The 20,704-nt window shown below is 33.5% G+C and overlaps 1 protein-coding gene across 3 annotated transcripts in view; it reads left to right on the top strand.

The window, feature by feature from the left end:
- The window catches only part of BRINP3 (BMP/retinoic acid inducible neural specific 3), a 534,695-nt gene that overhangs the window by 407,601 nt on the left and 106,390 nt on the right, over positions 1-20,704 (top strand). For all 3 annotated transcript variants that reach the window (XM_023585227.2, XM_071207621.1, XM_071207620.1), the window contains one exon: positions 10,871-11,093. In XM_023585227.2, coding sequence (XP_023440995.1) covers positions 10,871-11,093 — 223 coding nt within the window. The remainder of the gene's footprint in view (positions 1-10,870; positions 11,094-20,704) is intronic.

The following is a 20,704-nucleotide window of genomic DNA, read 5'->3' as shown; positions in this document are numbered from 1 at the left end:
GATTGCTATAAAAAAGGAACAGGAGCAAAAGCAGGTTTCAACTGATTATCAGAGTGTCTATTAGCTGCCTGGCTTCCCATTCTACCTACTTTCATGGAAAGCCAGGTGATGTGGCTGATGGAGAAAGGCTTTTTCTAGACATGCTTTCCCAGTTTTTTCTACATAGAATCTGTGTTGCTTTCTTTTCTCAATGGTTTCATTATTTGGAAGTTGTGTCTATTCTTTGCTAACAGTTGATTTTTCAAGATTTTAAAACAATTAGAGTTCAGTAAAATGACCAAGGACTCAGATAATTTCTCTATAGTGCAACGAGAGACATAATTATACTTGGAATCAGTAACTTCAGATAATATCCTTTATGCTTGTTCTTAATTTAATAAAAAATTTGCTATTTTGTACAATAGAAAAATAAACTTTGATGGTTATGTAGATTTTTAAATTGTCCTGTTTGAAAATGTTTTCTAGTAGTTAAATATATAGATTAGTATTTTTAAATAATTATTATATTTTTCATGAATAAATATGGCACTTAAGGTGACAAGACAACATAACACAAGAGAAAAATTAATTAAGGGTGAAAGTTCTTAATTTAAGTGCTAAATCAACTTTTTTCTAGACCTGCTTTCATAGGGAAATTACTAAACCACTTTGGCCTTCATTTTCATCATTGGTTGAAAGGAATAATTGCTGGCTGCAAAAATCGACAAGCAACCTACAAAGGCAGAGTGGTACCAGTGTGTTTTCCTGCTGAATGTGTGTGGAGCAAAGTCCTTCACTCCCACTATCATTGTCCTCCCCCTGGAATCCCTGCCTGCTCTTAGGTTCATGGTTTCAAATGTGTTTGATCTTGTAGGCAAATATTCCTTGTGTGTTCAGCAGTTTTTCTCAAAGTATTACTTAGGAGGCTTCACAACTGGAGTAATTTACTCTATACCTCTAAATCATGAGTACCATTTCAGCAAAATGGACTTTATAGCAATTGCTACTGCATAAAATTACAATGAGTCAAGAGCCTAGAAAAGTGCTTGATACTTAAAAAAAACTGAATGTAACTTTCTTTATGCAATCATTAATATGTACTTTTAGTTTTGTTTATAACCAAATAATCACATGTGATTACAAGCTATTTTGATTAATTACATATCAATATAATGAAATTTGACCAGTTTAACTTGATTTACCAGTTTCTTATCCATCAGTTAAGGCTTTTATCTAAGGTTTCATTGTGCAATTTTGCTGTCAACATAAATTTCATTTTTCCATCATGGTCATTAAGTTCTAGAACTGTAATGTGCATCTTATTTCAGCTTTCTTTTCTCACATAGGTCATTTGTGGCTTCATGCTTTATATGACTTAACTCACAGTTTTAATATTTTTATTTTTATTTTGATTAAAGTGATTCTTCATTTACTTAGTTGTTGAAGGAATAGAACACAAAATAAATATACTTTGTGTTCTCTTCCTTCAACACAGTTTTCATAATATTACTTTAAGTGTGTCAAAACTTTGAATAAAGACTGGGATTTAAGTTGGTTACTACTAATAGGTATGATTTGTTTAAAGAGCTTTCATTATTGCACTTTCTTTTCAAAGCACGAAATGGATGCTGGAGAATTTCAAAAACTACTAAAGGAATCTTTTATCTCTCGCAGCTCCAAAACAAATTTTAATGCTAAAATTAGATTTAAATTACTGCCAAATCTGTTGTGCTAAAGATAGAAAAACATTGATTGAGAAGGCTTGGGAACCTGGAAACTGGAAGATAGATATATAGGAGGATTGAGATTAACACAATAATCCTAAAGAACAATTTTTGCTTTTCTTGCCTGAAAGAATAGCACCTCCTGATTCATCTAATGGACTGTTCTATCTTGCTTTCAGACACTAATGATTTTAACCAAATGGGGTGAACTTCATTGGGAAGCCAATTTTTATCATGTTTCCCTGATCACTCATCATGACTAGGGGAGCTTATTGAAAAGAACTCAAGGGAAGCTGACATGACTCAACTGATAGAGCATCTGCCTACCATATGGAGGTCCAGGATTCAATCCCCAGGGCCTCCTGACTTGTGTGGTAAGCTGGCCCACATGTAGGGCAGTCACATGCAAGGAGTGCCGTGCCATGTGGGGGCGCCCCCATGTAGCGGTACCCCACATGCAAGGAATGCACCCCACTGGGAGATTGCCCGTGTGAAAAAGCACAGCCTGCCCAGGAGTGGTGCCGCATACACTGAGAGCAAGATGATGCAACAGAAAAGAGGCACAGTTTCCCAGTTTTACCAGATAATGTAAGCGGACACAGAAGAACACGCAGAGAAAGAACACAGAGCAGACAATGGGGGGAAGGGGAGACAAATAAATAAAATAAATCTTTAAGAAAAAAAAAGAACTCAAGAGAGGGCTAATTTTCAAATAGTTTATCAAGAATTTGCTATATTTTATTGAAGAAAAAATATACATGCGTTAGTGAAAAGTACTGATGAGTACACTATTGGCTGTTTTCTGTAATCAGAGACACAAACACAGAGTGTGAGAAATTGGTATGAAATCAGATAAGCTATCTGATTTAAATGAGAATACTAAAACTCCCACTGTCATTGAGGCTTATTAAGCATCAGAGGCAAGGTGGGCATAGGCATTGTAATATATAACAGGGACAGGATACTACTTAGCAAGGTCTGACCTATACGGATTTTATTTTTTATTTTTTTCCCAATTCTACTCAATTTATTCATTTTTTTAAAAATATTACATTCAAAAAATATGAGGTCCCCATTCACCCCCACCACCCCCACCCCACCACTCCCCCCACAGTAACACTCTCCCCATCATTTTGACACATCCATTGCATCTGGTAAGTACATCTCTGGGCATCGCTGCACCTCATGTCCTGTGGTCCACACCATAACCCACACTCTCCCACGTTCCATCCAGTGGGCCATGCGAGGGCATACAATGTCTGGCAATTGTCCCTGGAGCACCACCCAGGACAATTCCAAGTCCCGAAAATGCCTCCACATCCTGTATGGATTTTAGAATTTAATATTCGATCATTATCCCATGAACTGAAATATAGGACCAGTGCCCTGAGGTCATATTTGTTTTGTATAATTGAAGAAGGAGAAAAAGAAAAATAATGACCTAGGTCTGGCAACAAAAGCCTGACTTTAGACATCAAGAGAGAGGTTTCTATCATATTGAATTCTCAGTCTTGAATCTTTTCAGATTCTCAGCTTTTTTGCGTTACAAGCTTAGTGGGAAAGATCTTTTCCTTGCGTTGTGTGTAATGCTAATTCCTGAGGACTCTGCATGTCTGAATATTTTATGAATCAGAATATATCTTATAGAAATAAAGTGATAAATTGTTTTATTCCTGAATCAACATCAAATTAAGTTCAGTAGGACCCTAACTCATCTAATGGTTATTTTCCCCATCCTTGATTAAAGAGTTAGAAGTACACTGGCTTTCTGAACTATTATTGAGTAAGATCTATTAAGCTAAGGACAAAGTGGAGCTTCTTCCTACTAAAAGAACCATCCCAAAGTAAAATTGCTTGATCTTCATGCTTGGGACAATTGCAGGAATTAGAGATCCATCCAAAATTGAAAGTTGTGAAGATTATATTCACATTCTCTCTCTAATTAACTCACCATTTTGACTGTAGATTAATCATAGTGTACTCTTAATGAAACTGCTATTCCAGATGTAGTTGTTTTTAGTGATGGTATGGCTCCCAGCCCTGTGTATACAGCTCCTTTTTCTAATTGTTCTGTCATTGTAAACAGAGAATACCAGAAGCAGTTTTCTTTCATATGTCAGGCACTAGAATTAAACGTTTCCATTTTATTCTAGGGTTTAATAATTTCTCTGCCTCTGTGCCACAATTTTCCTCATAAAGCCATGGATCATCTCACCATGCCACAGGCCATAATTATATGGATGATAGTATGTTAATGGCATCATGCTCAAAAGGCCTGGAAAACAAGAGGATCAAGTATCCTAGCTGGTTCATATGTTAGCTATATATGAGGACTTCAAATAAATCTTATTTAAACTCAGGTGACTGACATCAAAGTGAAATTTCAGAGTCCAGTGGCCTGGAGCATATTTGGACATACCTTCCACAATAAGGAACAAGTAACTGCTCCTGCAATTCCCTTTAAAAGAAAAGATATACAACTCTTGAAAGCTGCGTACAAAGAATACTAAGGTGACAGCACTGATAATGATGACTTCAGTGTCCTTTACTGGAGTGTCAAAGCACTGATGTCTTCAAGGAATTACTCCTGTTGTGTGGTTTAGGGATTATTCCTGGCATAGTCTATGAGTCAGAATCTCTAGTCCTCTTGTTGATTCTGTGAGCTATCCAATATCTTTAAATAAAATCCTTTTTTTGCTGTAGTCAGATCCTGTTGCTTCCAAAAATGCTGACTGATACAGCTAATTGAGATCTCAGGGGTAATTATCGCCTTCAGTTCAACAAGAGTTTAACAAATATTGCTTAGTGTCTATGGTGTGCCAATCATTGTGCCATTTAAGTGTTAAAGCTATAATAATTATTATTATTCTAGTTATAATAGTACTATTTTCCTCATGGGTTTTCTGTAGATTAATGAGATAATTACTATACGAATAAAATCATTTATACTTAATTAGTGAAAAATAATTGCTAGCTATTACTATTCTTTTTGTAATTTTTCAATGTTTTTATGTGTGCTATGCTGAGCATTTTACATGGATTATTTCGTTTAATTCTTAAATTGTCCTGTGGCATGGGTAGGTTATATTCCGCATTTTACTGATGACAGAATGTACCTTAACAAGGCTAAACAAATTCTTCAAAGTGACACTGCTAATTAGAACCCAGAATAAAGAAGGCTGGGGAAAAAAAGAGAACTTTTACTTTAAGAAAACAAATTATTTTGCAAGCTGATAGGAAAATAAAATTATCATTTCCTGTATTTAAAGAGTGTTTTGGTTTGGCAGATTCTTCACAAACATTATAGCATCTGAGCTCATAATAACCATACAGTAAGAAGGGCCGATTTTGTTAGAATGTGGTGTGAAACTAATTTGAAATGATGGTATCATTGACAGAGCCAACTATGAGAGGAAAATAAGGAAAATAACAGATTTGTGGAAATATAAAATGGGGGCAATTTTATATGTTTTTGAGAAAACAGGACTCTGTTTTCTTTCTTTGTATTTTCCCTTCCCAAAGCCTAGGACAGCACAATAAGCATAGTAGGTATTAAATATATATATTTCTTAAATGACTTAACCAATTGAGAAGAACCAGAAAGAAAGGGCTAAAATTTTTCATGTCCTTCAGTCAGTTCTAGGCAGGCACCTATTCCAAAAGGCGCGCTTACAACAAACACTTCATTCTAGATGAGCATTGGTAGTAATTCTTCTCAAAGTAGCAACCTTTCTATTCTATGCTTTCTTGAGGACTTTTGTACCAATCAATCTAGGAAACCAACCTCAGATTCTCTCTATTTTCCTCAGAGGTTAATGCCATCAGTCACTTCTGATACCAATCCACTCTCAGTTCATAAACAGGGCAATCCAGTGAAGGACAGATTACTCTGTTTGACTTGAGTATATTAACATAAAAAATGTGATGTGTATTTCAGAAGAAAAAGTGTCCAGGAAAAATACCACTTAATTTGAAGCAGATACTAAGGAATTAGTATCTGTTTCTGATTTATACCCATGTGCCAATCAATTTGTAGCCTCATAAAATTGACCTGTACACACTTTTGCACACACAGGCTTGCCATGTACTTGATGCAGCATGATAGCATTTTGTCAATTTTAGGATAAACTCTATGCCCATGGCTTATAGAAAGATTTGAATAGATTTGCATTGATATGTGACACCTCAAAGTCATATCAATGATTTACTGTAGAAGTTGGGAAAATTCTAACCTGATGCAAATCATTCAAATAGTCCCTTAGAAAAGTTTGGAGAAAGAAAATTTGCAAAAGTAAATATTGAACAATCCTAACAGAATTATGGTCTCAGTCAAAATCTGTGTATTATTTCCACTCTCTCAGGGATCAGATGCCATTTCAGACCCTGGTTAACTTTCTGCCATTTGGAAAACTGATTGTCTGGATTATCTCTCAACTTTTGTTCCCATCTGTCCCTTTTCCCTACTTTCATCCCTACCTCTATCCTGTTTTGCTAATCCTGTGTCTTGCCTACTCAATGCTAGCATTTCTGTAGTGTCAAGATTTTCAATTAGTTTCTTTGCTAGACAAATCTTTGCCATTGAAAACCAGAAGATAACAGATGAATGCTTACTCTCTTGCAATAAACGGTGGCTCTCAAGAAACAAGAATGGCATTACTACAAGAAATTTTAGTTTAGCAATTACTTGGAAAGTCAGTGGAAGATATAGTTTGATATAATTTAATGTTTATTTGGTATTCAGTATAATGCTTGTTTTATTAACTTATTGTTTATAGGAAAATTTGCATCACCAGAGTGTGCTGTTAGCATGTACTTATTTCAGAAAATCCAAACTTCACAAACCAGGAATGATGAGTTTGAAGGAATTGGTTTGGTATTATCACAAAGTCAGTAATGATCATCCTTACTGTTTAAAATAAAATGCTTGAATGGATTTCTCATATACATCTAACACATATTTATTGGCCTATTTTCTTCTTTCTTTCTAAGATGGCTTGTGTCCATCTGCTACACACATTTTGTTTTGTTTTATAGTATCTTAGTATTATTGCAATAATACTTTTGCTATGCTTTCATAATAATTAAAAATGTCCATACAGCATAATCATTCCCACTATAAAGATATTTTAATTGTGCCAATGTTAAGTAATTCACAAAAAATATTTAAAATTTGAATAAACAGACCTTTACTTTTATATTTAACAAGTAATTAAATAATGTCATTTGATTTAAATGTCAGAAGCATGAGATATTATTTTAAAAATATTATATTTTTAAAAAAGAAGCATAAGATAAATTGTGGATTGATAACTCGGTAGTTTCTTTTGGCCATGTTTTATATTTATTCACAATATTTACTTAAGTTTTAATCCAATTAACAGATTTGTATGAATTTATTAAAACCTTAAAAGCACCCATATCGTCCCTCAACTCTTACTGCCCATAGTCTTTCTTACCATTATCAACAGCTTCTGTTTGGGATTCTTTTGGTGGATTTATAACCCAATAACTAATTTCTTAATTATTCAAAAACTATTTTTATTAACTCTTCAGAAAATAAATGCTATGCTCTTAACAATCTAGAAAAATTTAGAATATATTTAAAAATATATCCTAAAGCAATCACAAATACATTTTCTGAACATTTGGAAAAACATAATAAACTATATTTGTCAATGTTTTAAATGCTTGTGAATATAGGCAAAAACACAAATCAGGACATACTATTTTAAACAGTTCATTCACACCTTGAAACATTTCAATTTTGTTTAATTTGATTGTGAGGCATAAGAATGAAAAGAGCTTGAAGTTATAAATACATAAGATCAATATGTAAATACAGCAAAGTTAATAGAACTTTATGCTGGCAATGGAACTTTGCACCTGTTTGTCTACATGTTGCATACAAAACTGCTCCAGTAAAGTCTGCCAGAATGGTTATGGTGAGGATTAAATGAATTAATTTTTAAAGCATTTTAAAAGTACATGCCTAATATAAAAATTCATGTATTAGGGAAGAGGAAGTGGAGAGCTGGTGAGAAAGCATTAATTTCAAAATTATGCTAATTAGTTATCAAGTGCTAACTAGAGTTTCCATCAGGAAAGAAAAACAGAAAACTAGTTTGACTATTTAAAAAAATGATTTTTAATGATTTCAGAGAGTTAACTTTGTCCCTAGCTGCCAATTAATCTTAACAGCAAGTTATCTATTATTTATCTGAAACATGTCATCAAGTCTAATCCTCTTTGCCTCCACATAATTTATTAATATCATGTACTTCCCTTTTTATTATTCTTTGCTTCATGTGAATTAGTTTAGTTAAGACTATGACTGACTATAAATTCCTCCCAGAAAAGACCATGTTTATTGCCATTAGTATTGTTGTTATTTTTATTTTGTTTCTCTATCATACCCAAAACTATTCTGAGCAAAAGAACTCAATCCATGCATACTTAAAAAACAGGTATTTACAGACTAATCTGTCTATAATAACCTAGATTCTAAATTTAGTTTTTCTGGATGATTTCCATATGACATTGATTTGTTTTCTTTTGGAAATTTATTCACCTCAAACAATATGGCTAGCATTATTTGCTTATAGTTTGAAAAACAATTCTTCATCCATCTAGTCTTGGAAAGTATTGCAAAATAAAACATTATCTGGCATCCCCTAATTGTTTTATTTTGCCTTTGTAGTTATGTGAATCACTTGATTTATATAATAATTTTAATTTAGCATTCAAATGTCAATTACATGTTCTATAAATCTGAACTTCACTAATTGCCAACAGTGAAAGAAAAAATATTTCAAAGGAATATTTCTGGTAAGTCTATTGATTTCTAAATAGAATCAATTTCAGATACTGAAAGTGTTATTTTAGCATGTGAAAATACTGCATGACATTATCAGGTAGTCATTTTTTAAAGATAAGATGAAAATTGTATCCATTCTTACAGTCAGAGACTGAAACATCTGTATGTTCTGTGAACAACAGGTGTTCAGTAAATGTTTGGGTGACTGTCTGTGGTGACTCTTAATGATTTCATAATGAAGTAATTATTCAAGTGTCATAATAAAACCGTGTGTCTTAGAAATCACACACTGTCAGTTTTCAGCTCACTATTATATACACTTTAATACAACAAATGAATTCTACTATAAAATATTTCCTAACCTAAATAAAATGTAGTGATTTAGAATGTTTTAGCACTATTGTAGAAAAATGAAAATAAAGAAAATATGCATACACATGAAACAATAAAACCTTATCAAAAGTATTCAAGTAAAATATGACAAGGGCATGAAAGATTATTCTTCAAAGTACTGGCATCTGTTCTGTGTATAATCCAAGGAATGCTTTCCAACTTCCATGCATCAACTCCTTTATTCAGAATAGGGGATTTTGCAAAAAGACTTATGGGACAAAACAAAATGTACGGTACTATCAAATTGGAGTTTTAAAATGCATGTTCTATTTATATCATGCTTACTTAAAAGTGATTTGTAACATTTCAAATGGATACATTCTCTAAAGTTTTCCCACAGTTCTTTGCTATAAAGATTGCTTTCTTTTGTTTTATATTTCCTTCTTCTTGTGGTCAAAGTCTATATACTCAAGGTCCAAAAGATACCAATGCTCTGTATTAATTTGCTCTTGAGGAAAAAGCAGCCTGAATATTCATGAATATGATTTGCATGGAATTGTTAAAATGTTGTATTTCTCAGCATTGATGAAATGGTTTGAAATCTGGATATTTAAATAATTCTAATGCCTAATATACATACATGTTCATTGATCTAAATATGCATATGTGCAAATATGCATATGCATATACAATTTAGTTTATCAGATGTGAATGGCATATTTAAAGAAATGTTGAATGACGATTTGGTGATATTAAAATATTGGAAAAGACAATGCCTAAGTATGATTAATAGGTATTGAGAGACCTTTCAAAATACAGTTGAATGATAACATCAAAGCTTTAACTAGACACTTGAAAACAATTGTAGTATTTTAAAGCTAGATGAATTTATCATAATTTAGAACTTTCTGTATCATTTACAGATGAGAAATTAAGGCACAGAGAAGCTGAGATTTAATACATACCAAATAGCTTATTACTGATATATTAGGAATTTAAATGTGGTCCATTAAAAATTTTCCAAAATCTCATGGAGGTTGTGGTGGTGATGGTGATGGTGATGTGTGCATGTGTGCGTGTGAAATACCAGTCATCTGTTACACAAAAAATGGGTGCAACATGAAATCCTTAATAAAATAAATCCTTTAAACAAGGACTAAAAGCAATTTTTTAAAAAATGTGTTTTAAGTCCTTATTCATAATATGTTCTTCAGAAGAAAGGGAGAGAAAGGAGAAAAGACTCAACTATCTTTTGTGTCTTGACATTTAATAGACATTTCAGATTAATATTTATTTTAGTGTAGCATCTTCTTTTATTCCTAGAATTGCTTAATTGGACATTTGTAAAGATTAATGTGATTTCAAGTTTGATATTTTTTGACACAAACAAAAACCAATGTTGGTGCTTTAGATTATTTTTAATTGCTACTTTTTTGTTTGCAGTTATGTTTAAAATATTATGCCATGGCAAATGAAACATGATCAATTAAGGAAAATAATCAGTGCTTATATGAATATCATATTTTCTATTTTAAAGGGTGTCTCTTTTTCTTTAAACATTAATAAAATCCGTTAGTAATAATCATATACATATTTTTTATACTGAGTTAATGAACATTTCTGAAAAGTTTTCTTTAATATGCCATACTCAGAAGAATTAGCATTAATGCTAAGTCAAAAATGAAAGCTAGATTAATGATGACTATGTATGGGAGAAAGTTCATTCAAATGCCATCAAAAGAAGATCACGAAAAAATTAATTTGAACCTAAACTTTCTGCCTAAGCTATTTGCTTAGCCCAGATATTTGTTTTGATTATCCCCTACCATGAAAGTTCTATTTTAAGAGGAACAAAAAAGAAAATCTTAAGGATTCAAAATTTCCCAAATTTCTGTTAATTTGCCACCCACAAATAAAAGATAGTATTTATTCAATTTAACATTAACATATTAAATGTGTTTTGGGAGAGAAGGGAAAGTAATTGTTCCATAATTAAAGTGTTGAATTTTAACATTTTCAGATGAATTCAAGTTCTTTATGAAAAGGCTTCCCATGAATTATTTTCTCAACACATCTACCATAATGCATTTGTGGACAATGGATTCTAGCTTTCAGCGTCGTTATGAACAACTGGAGAACAGCATGAAACAACTTTTCCTAAAGGCTCAGAAAATTGTACACAAGCTCTTTAGCCTTAGCAAGAGGTGCCATAAACAACCCCTCATCAGCCTGCCAAGACAAAGGTAAGACATTTTGATAATGTAGACAACCAAAGATGTTAACAGTAGACTCTTATTTTCCTAAATGCTGGCATGGTAATGTGCATAGTATATTGACAATTAGAATATTGGAGGCAATTTTAAAACAAAATATTTTCTCATCTCATAATAAATTGTATCTACTTTCAAAAGTAATAGTAAAATGGAGAAAGCATCACTATCAACTCTTTTTTTTTTAATCTTTTATTTTCAGAATCAATAAATCCCTCTAACTTGTTCTCATGGAAGTCAACGAATAATTGTTTTATATTAAATAGAAAACCAAAGATTCCTATGGTAATATCATGAGCATGGGAAGTAAGCAGACCACAAAAGGAAATTTCTCATTATGGTATTTTCAAATAAAATAATGTAAAGTTTATTTTCTATAAGCAGTTTTTAGAAAACCATAAACTTCATGCTATAGGAATCTCTGAAAATTACTATGAAAGTTGCTAAATTTTATATGAATGATGGGCAACAGGCTGTTAAAATATTTATGGCTGAATTGGTTTTAGAAAACATAGTTTTTGAGCTTGTTACTTTGGGATGTATTGCATGGCCAATGTGATAAAAAGTAATTGTTTAAGGTAAAAATACATGAAAATAAAGACTAAAGAAAAGATATTGGAAAATATTACAAGAAACATGCATTTGTATCAGTATCACTAATATAAAATGCTTGTGCTATGATTTGATGCTAAGTCTCTCACTGGAGAAATCTATGACTATAGAAATCTTTCACAGAAAAAATGCATGGAGAATCAACAGGTTTTTTAAAAAAATTCTATTATGAATAGATCATTGGGATATTTTTTAAAAAATCATTGACTTTTAGTATATTCATATGTTTGTGGTACCATTACTACCATCTAACTATGGAATATTTTCCTTTTCCAAAGAGAAGCACCAGTGCCTATTAGCAGCCACTACCCATTTTGCCACCCCATCCCACTCCCTCAGCCCTGGACATACACTAATTTACTCTCTGTCTCTATAGATTTGAACATTTTGGATATTTCATATAAATGGAATCATACCATATGTGGTCTGTTTTTTTACTGGGTTTTTTCCTTAATCATAGTGGTTCAAGGTTTATCAATTTGTAGCATGTATCAGTATTTCATTCTTTTAATTCTTGAATAATATTCCATTGTTTGAATAGACTATATTTTATTCATCCAATCCTCATTTGATTAACATTTGGGTTGTTTTTATTTGTTGCTATTATCAATAATGCTGCTAAGAATATTCATGTACAAGTTTTCATATGAACATGTTTTAAGTCTCTGAGTATATACCTAAAGTGTGAAATTATCCGTAAGGCATTATTTAGTCTTTTGAGAAACTGCCAAACTGTTTTTCAAAGTGGTTATAGTCTGATATTTCCTCCAGCCATGAATGATGACTCTAAATTTTACACACCTTTGCCAACACCTATCATTGTCTGGTAACATTTGATAATATTCAAGCTAGTGGGTATGAAGTGCTATCACATTATGGTTTTGATTTGCATTTCCCAATAACTAAAGATGTTGAGTATATTTTCTTGTGTTATTGGGTCTTTGCATATCTTCCATGGAGAAATGTCTACTCAGATCCTTTGCTCATTTTATGATTGAGTTGTTTTTATTATATTAATATTATTGAGTTTTTAAAGTTCTTTATATATTCTGGACATGAGTCTATTTTCAGGTGAATGACATACAAATATCTTCTCCCATTCTTTGGAATCTTTTTCCTTAATGTTATTCTTTTCTCTATTTATTTATTTTTTCTTTGTAAACATTATTTCCTTCTTTCTGCTGACTTTGTGTTTAATTTAATTTTCTTTTCCTTGTTTCTTAAGTGCAAAGATTAGATTATTGATTCCAAGAACTTTCCACCTTATTAATATAGGCATATACAGTTATTAATTTCCCTCTGAGGACTAATAGATCTCCATCCCATGAATATTGTTTTTTATTTCCATTCATCTAAAATTCTTTTCTAATTTCACTTTTGATTTCTTCTTGACTCATTCACTATTTAAGAGTGTGTTGTTTAATTTCCATACATTGACAAATTTCCTGAAATGTTTTAGTTTGCCAAAGAGCTGCTGGTGCAAAGTACCAGAAATAAGTTAGGTTTTATAAGGATGATTTATTTGCGGTAAAAGTTTACAGTTCAAAAGCCATGTCCAAATTGAGGCACTGTAAAAGATGGTTTCTCACCAAAGTCAGCTACAGTTGGTCCTTTGCATGTGGCAAAGAAAGATTGCTGCCAATATCTGCCAAGGTCTCAGACTTCCTCTCCAGGCTCACCATCTTGGAGCCCCGCTCCCAGAAATTAGTTGTGAGCAACCAGGCATAGGGATTGTTTCTTTCCCAGCCTCCTCTATCAGGCTCACTACTCTGCTTTCTTCCTGAGTTTAGCTGTAAGTTATCAGGTATATAGTAGGGCTCCTCTCCTCTTAAGTTGCTCTGTGGACCCAGTCTCTTGGGGACTTCATGTTTAAGTGATCTTCTAGTCCTCTCTCACATGGCAGGTTAAAAAATGGTGGCTTTATTTTCTGTTTTTGTGTCTGTCTCTCTCTGTGTCTCCCTTTATATAAGAACCAGCCAGAGGATGGAGACTGAAGCTGGCGCTGACATAATGCAATCAAAAGTCCTAAAGCAATCTTATCAAGTGATCTAATCAAAGTGTCCTGAACTGAATTTGATGCAATCAAAGGGTGTCAGAGTCATGGAATAGATTAGTTTAAAAACATAATCTCTCTCTTTTTGTGGATTCATAAAATAATTTCAACTGCCACATCAAATTTCCTAATATTGTTTATTTCTAATTTTGTTTCACTGCTCACAGAAATATATTTTGTATGAGTTCTTCCTTTAAATTAATTGAGGCTTTCACTATGCACAAGGATTTTGAATTATGTTGGTGAATGTTCCAAGTGTGCTTGAGAAGAATGTGTATTCTGTTGTTGTAGGATGAAGTATACAACAGAGATCTTTTACATCTAGTTTGTTTATAGTATTGTTCGTCTTGTGTTCTTTGTTATCTTTGGCCTAGTTGTTTTATCTATTGAAAGTGGGATATTGAAATCTCTAAACATTATTATTGCATTGTCTATTTCTCTCTTCAATTATTTATAACTATAAAATGTCCTTCTTTATGTCTAGTAACAATTTTTATTTTAAAGTAAAATATAAAGTAAAAGTAAAAGCATAATATCTAACTTATCAAAATCTCCACCAAATTTATACAAACTTATTTCCAATGAAATATAATGAAAAATATATTGTCACACATATTACATTTCTATATATTATAAGCCTGAAAATACTGTTGTGTGTGTGTTGTTTTATGTAATTACTACTTAAATCAGATAGGATCATAAAGGAGAAAACTATGCCCTTATATCATTCTTTATAATTACTTACCTCATTACTTTATCAGAATTCTTTAGTTTTCTATGAATTTGATATACTGTCTGATGTCACCTGCTTTCTGCCTCTAAAACTTCTTTTAGTACTTCTCATTTGGCTTTATGTTGTTGAGATATAGAATTTCTTTATAGAGTCTGGATATTAACCTCTTAGCTAATATATGATTCCCAGATATTTTCTCCCATTTTGTAGGTTATCTTTTTACTTTCTTAATAAAGTCCTTGATGTGCAAAAGTTTAAAATTTTTACTGTCTCATTTATATATAGTTTTTCTTTTGCTGCTCATGATTTTGGTGTAAAGTTTAAAAAAACACTGCTTAACACAATGTCTAGATAATATCCCCCTATGTTTTCGTATAGGATTTTAATAATTTTAGTTCTTATACTTAGTTTTTTTTATCCATTTTGAATTGATTTTTGTATACAGTGTGATGTAGTGGTCTACCTTAATTCTTTTACATATGGATATCTAGTTTTCCCAGCACCATTTGTTGAAGACACTGTTCTTATCCTATTGAGTTGGCTTGGCTCCCTTGTCAAAATCAGTTGTTCATAGATGTCAAGGTTTATTTCTGAACTTTCAATTCCATAGTTCTATATGTCTGTCCTTGTGACAGTACCATCCTGTTTTGATAACAGCAGCTTTGTAATAAATTTTAAAAATTATTGTTTGAGTCCTTCAATGTCCTTCTTTTTCAAGATAGTTATGACTATTTGGGGCCACTTATTCTTCCAAATAAATTTGGTGATTGGCTTTTCCATTTCTGTAAAGAAATATATTGAACTTGCATTGAAACTGTAAATCACTTTGAATAGAAATGACATCCTATCAATACTTATTCTTTCAATCCATGGACATGGAATGTCTTTTCATTTACTTAGATCTTCTCTGATTTCTTGCAACAATGTTTTATAGTTTTTCTTATACAAATTCTTTACCTCCTTAGTTAAAATTTAATCCAAGATATTTGACTATTTTAGCTGTTATTGTAAATGAATTTTTTCTGGATTTCCTCTTCAAATTGTCTATTACTAGTGCATAAAAGTACTAATGATTTTTACATGTTGCTCTTATACCCTGCCACTTTACTGAATTTTCCTATCCAAGCTAGTAGCTTTATTGTATATTCTTCAGGATTCTTCAGGTATAGGATCATAGCATCTGAAAAAAAGGAAAGTTTTACTTCTTCCTTTCTTATTTGAATGCCTTTTATATCTTTTTCTTGCCAATCTGCTCTAGTTAGAACTTCTTGTACAATGTTGAATAACAATAGTGACAGTGAGCATCCTTGTCTTATTTTTGATCTTAGGGAAAAAGCTTCTAGCCTTTAATCATAGAGTATAATATTAGCTTTTTTAACTGTGGGTTTTTCACATTTTCTTTATCATTTTAAAGAGGTTTACTCCTATTTCTAGTTTCGTGGTTTTTTTTTTTAATCAGAAAAGGATGCTGAATTTTGTCAAACACATTTTCTCCAACAATTGAGATGACTGTGAGTTTTTATTTTGTTCTATTAATGCGGTATATTGCATTAATTGATATTCTTATGTTGAAATAACCTTGCATCTCTGGGATAAATCTCACTTGATAAGGAACACATCATTTTTTAGTTTGCTCTTTGATTCAGTTTGCTAATGCTTTGTTAAAGATTTTCCTATCTATATGCCTAAGTTTTATTTTTCATGGCATATCTTATATCTGGGTTTGCTATTAATGTGATGCAGGCCTTATAGAAGGAACTGGAAAATGTTTCTCTCTCTTCAGTCTTTTGGAAGAATTTTAACAGAATTGACATTAATTCTTTTTGAATATTTGGTACAATTTACTGGTGAAGCTTTCTGATGCTGGACTTTCCTTTGTTGGGAAATACTTGATTACTGATTCAATATCTGCACTATTCTTGGTCTGTTGAGATCTATTTCTTATTGATTTAGTGTAGGTAGATTGTGTGCTTCTATGAAATTATTCATTTTATCTAGGTTATCCAATTTGATGGCATACAGTTGTTCATAGAAACTGTACTAATTGAGTTCTCTAGAGAAACAAAACTGGCAGAACATAAATATGTATCTATCCACATAAAATATCTTTACAATAACAAATTAAGCTGGTGTTTACCTAACCAAACATCTCTACACCATAACTTTACCAAGTTGACACATGAACTTAATCATCACAGTCTATGCTTTGTCAACTTGACACTCAGGTGTATCTCCTTAAAAGATAGTCCTATATGATTCTCCTTAGGGTTCTGCCAAAGGCTCTAGAGGGAATTACTATTTGCCACTGAAATTTCCAGCAGAATTGGTCTTGTTGAATCATTTGGCTCAAGTGTCAGAGTAGCTTTGCATAGCAGCTAAAACCTAACGCAAAGTGTCTGTAGCAGTTTGATATTATAGATGAATTCCAAAAAGAAATATTGGATATGTTTGTAAACTGGTCTTTCCCTCTGGACATTTTAGAGTTATTGGATTCAGAGGTTTTACTTTTACTTGATTAAATAATAATCAAGGCTTTGACTGGGCCACGTCAGTGGGATGATGAGTCTCTGCCCCTTTGGGCGGGGACTCACAGAGAAACTGCACCACAGAGAAGGGTGACTGGAGTTTTGATGTTGGAAATGTGATGCTGGAGTCTTGAATCAGAGCCCTGGGAACTCATAGAGAAGCTTTGTCATAAGGAAAGAGAGAAGGCCCCAGGAAGGGAAACAAGCTGTTCAGCTAATAGTCTATAGCTGGCCTTGTGGAGATAACAGAGTAGTTGAGCCCAGACAGAGGCAAGTCCTGGGAACACAGGAAAACATGAAGCCTGAATCCTTACAGACATCAGCAGCCATATTGCTCCAATATGTGGCAATAGACTTTGGTGAGCTTTATGTCCTGGTAACTATAAACTTCTACCCCAAATGCATTTCCTTTATAAAAGCCAACAGATTTCTAGTATTTTGCCTCTGTATCCTTTTGGCTGACTAGTACAGTAGCCTTTTATTCTGGTCCCCACTCAACACTAGTAACTTTTTGGGTCACTCAGTAAATGCGCCAGCATAGCACACCCAAATGAGGAAAGTGTTACCTCTAAAACCTAAAGAGACCAATGAAGTATTGTGACTTATTTTTGGTTACAAGTGTGGCCGGATGCAACACCTTATCCTTCACTTGAGAAAATATCTTGATATACTTCACAATATTGGATGCCTAGAAATTTCACAGTTAGAAGCCCCCTGAATTTTTGTTGGAATGATCTCCTACCATCTGACATGCAAATGCCTTACTGATATGTCTAGAGTAGTTGGTACTTCTTGCTTACTAGGTCCAATCAATATGACATCACCACTTTAATGGACCATTGTGATATCTTGTGGACAAGAAAGGCAATCAAAGATGTTGCAGACTAGCTTATGACATAGGGCTAGAGAGCTGATATAATCCTTTGATAGGATAGTGAAATTGTATTGCTTGTCTTGACAGCTGACAAAAAACTGTTTCTGGTAGTATTTAGTAACAGGAAAAGAAAAAAGCATTTGCCAGACCAATGGCTGCATACCAGGTACCAGGAGAATTATTAATTTACTCAAACAATTCTACCACATCTGGAATAGCTGCTCCAATAGGATCACCACTTGAATATAATTGCAATGATCTACTATCTTTTTCCAAGATCCATCTGCTTTCTGAACTGGCCAAATGGGAGAAATGAATGGGGATATGGTGGGAATTACCACTCCTGCCTCTTTCAGTTCCTTGTTGGTGGCTCTCTGTAAACCCTATAGGAATGCAGCTTTAGTTATACTATTTTGCCAGAGAGAAGAAGTTCTCCTGGCTTTTCCTTGACCTTTTCTACCATAAAAACCCTCACTTCACAAGTCAGGGAATGAATGTGAGAATTCTGCCAGTTGGGAAACATGCCTATTCTAATTATGTATTATAGAATTATGGAAATAGCCACAGAATAGGTGTGGGAACTCTGGACATACTGTGAGACAAACCTGATTATTCTGAATTCCTGAAACTATCATCAATCCCAAGCCAATTTCCAATAAGCCTTGAAATGTCTGATTATTATTTCTTTTTCCCCAATGCACTCACAGTTGTCCTGGAAAAAGACCATAGATTGCTTTGGGAAAGATTGTGAGTATGATTAATAGTGTAACATTCAAAAGTTTCTGAATTGTGAACTGTCTCCTGTCTAGAAATTGATTGAGAGGCCCGGACTGTTTTTGTGATTCAAGTTAAACTTTTGTTTGCCTGACCTACAACTCTTCTGCTTACACAGATAAAGAAAGAATTTAGTAGATTACCTGTGGCAGTTTGAGATTATTTATGAATTCCAAAAAGAGAGATTATGTTTGTAAACTGTTCTGTTCCTCTGGGCATGATTGTTTTAGAGCCAGCTGAGATGTCTTCAACCAAATTAAGTTAAGTTTAAGGCTTTGTTTCTACCACATCAGTAGGTGTAACTCAGTTTAAGTCCCTGCCCACTTTGGGGGTTATATAAAGAACACTCACTCAAGAAGACACACAGAAGAAGATACACCAGAAGAGAGAGTTCCAGAGAAGAGAACTTTGCCATGACACAGAAAAAGAGAGAACTTTGATTTTGCAGCACGGAAAGAGAGACGAGCCCTATGCCAGCCTATAGCAGAGATAGAAGAAGCAGGGTCCATTGAACTCTTAAGAAGAATAAGGAAAGAGAGACCAGTCAGAGGCTGCCTGTCATCTTTCTTTAATATGTGGCAACTGACTTGAGTGAGAAAGTTCCTTTTATGGTAACTTTAGTTGGATTCTTTAGGGCCTTATAACTATAAGCTTTTACTCCAAATAAATACCATTTATAAAGGCCAACATATTTCCAGTACTTTGCACCAGTACCCCTTTGGCTGTACCCCTATCCATTTTTCTTCCAGGTACCCCATGATCAACTAGCTGGTGCTACTGGTCTCTGTAAATCAGACTATTCTGAATACTGTGTTGACTCTGCTGTCTATTATGGTAGCCAAACCACCTTGTCTTTGATGATTAAGTGATACCACTTGTCTTCTGCCAACTCCAGATCTGATCATCCCTATTGTGTTTGAGGATCCAAGTTCAGTAGCAAGTCTCACATGGTAGATCCACTCTAATATCCCAATCTAAGCCTTTGGATCCCTTCATCTACATTATACCAAGGCAGTTCTGGAATTTTGACTTCAGGCAAACAAGGCCACCTTTTGGTTTATGCTTCATCCATCTCTAGAAAAGTTAGAGCTTTTCTTAACCTCTTTAGCTGCAACATTAAATCCAGAATCTGTACTTAGTGAACCCATATCAATAAACTCACCCTGATCCAACTTTCTGTTCCTTGCATTATTATCCCATACCTTTAATATTCATTCCCACACATATTCTCTTAATTTCTGTCTACATCAATTGGAAAAATCATGCAAGTTCTTTTGGAGAGTAATGCACCTCTTTCTGGGTCACACCTTTCATGAAGATCCTGTTTGTATTTCAATATCTTTATAAGTCTTCAAGAAAAGAGGGTTAATTGGGGGTGGCTCATGAGAAGAATTAGAAATGTCTTGTAAGACAACTAACTCAGAGCACTCCACTGAAATTTCCTGTGGTAAAACAGGGTTAATCTCTTTAGGCAGAGTTATGGCACAGGGGAGACAGATAAGATTTTTCTGGCAGGACAGGTTTAATCTCTTCAAGTGAAGGCTGTCTGGCTGGTTCCTCAGGTGATGCTGGGTGACTGATTCCTCCAGGCTGACTGAAAATTGAGTGACTGATTCTGCAGGGCAGACTGGAAGTGTGCTTGCCTGATTCCTCAGAATGAACCTTTATGTTTTTACCTGGCAAGGACGGTGCAGCAAAATCTAGGGTTTCAATGTCCCCATCATCATTATTATCAACCCATATGAACCCATTCCAATTTCCAGATCCCATTCCTTTCCAATCAATTCCCTCACTTAAACAGCAGATACTCTGAAAAGTTTGGAATTCAGTTTACCTTGTACATCAGCCACTTGCACAATGAGAATCTGAGTCTGGTTTTCAGAAATCTCAAATCTGCAGCTACAAGAGAAAAAAGTTTCTTTCAGGGCACACATAGAAATTTTCATGCCCTTCATTCATTGTTTGAGGTGAGAAGAATTCTATCTTTATTTCAGCTAGCCAGTCTGTTTTGGT

Source organism: Dasypus novemcinctus, chromosome 13 (assembly GCF_030445035.2).
Source record: "Dasypus novemcinctus isolate mDasNov1 chromosome 13, mDasNov1.1.hap2, whole genome shotgun sequence".
NCBI lineage: Eukaryota > Metazoa > Chordata > Mammalia > Cingulata > Dasypodidae > Dasypus > Dasypus novemcinctus.
The sequence above is the reverse complement of the archived record's forward strand: the minus strand, read 5'-3'. Positions and strand labels throughout refer to the sequence as shown.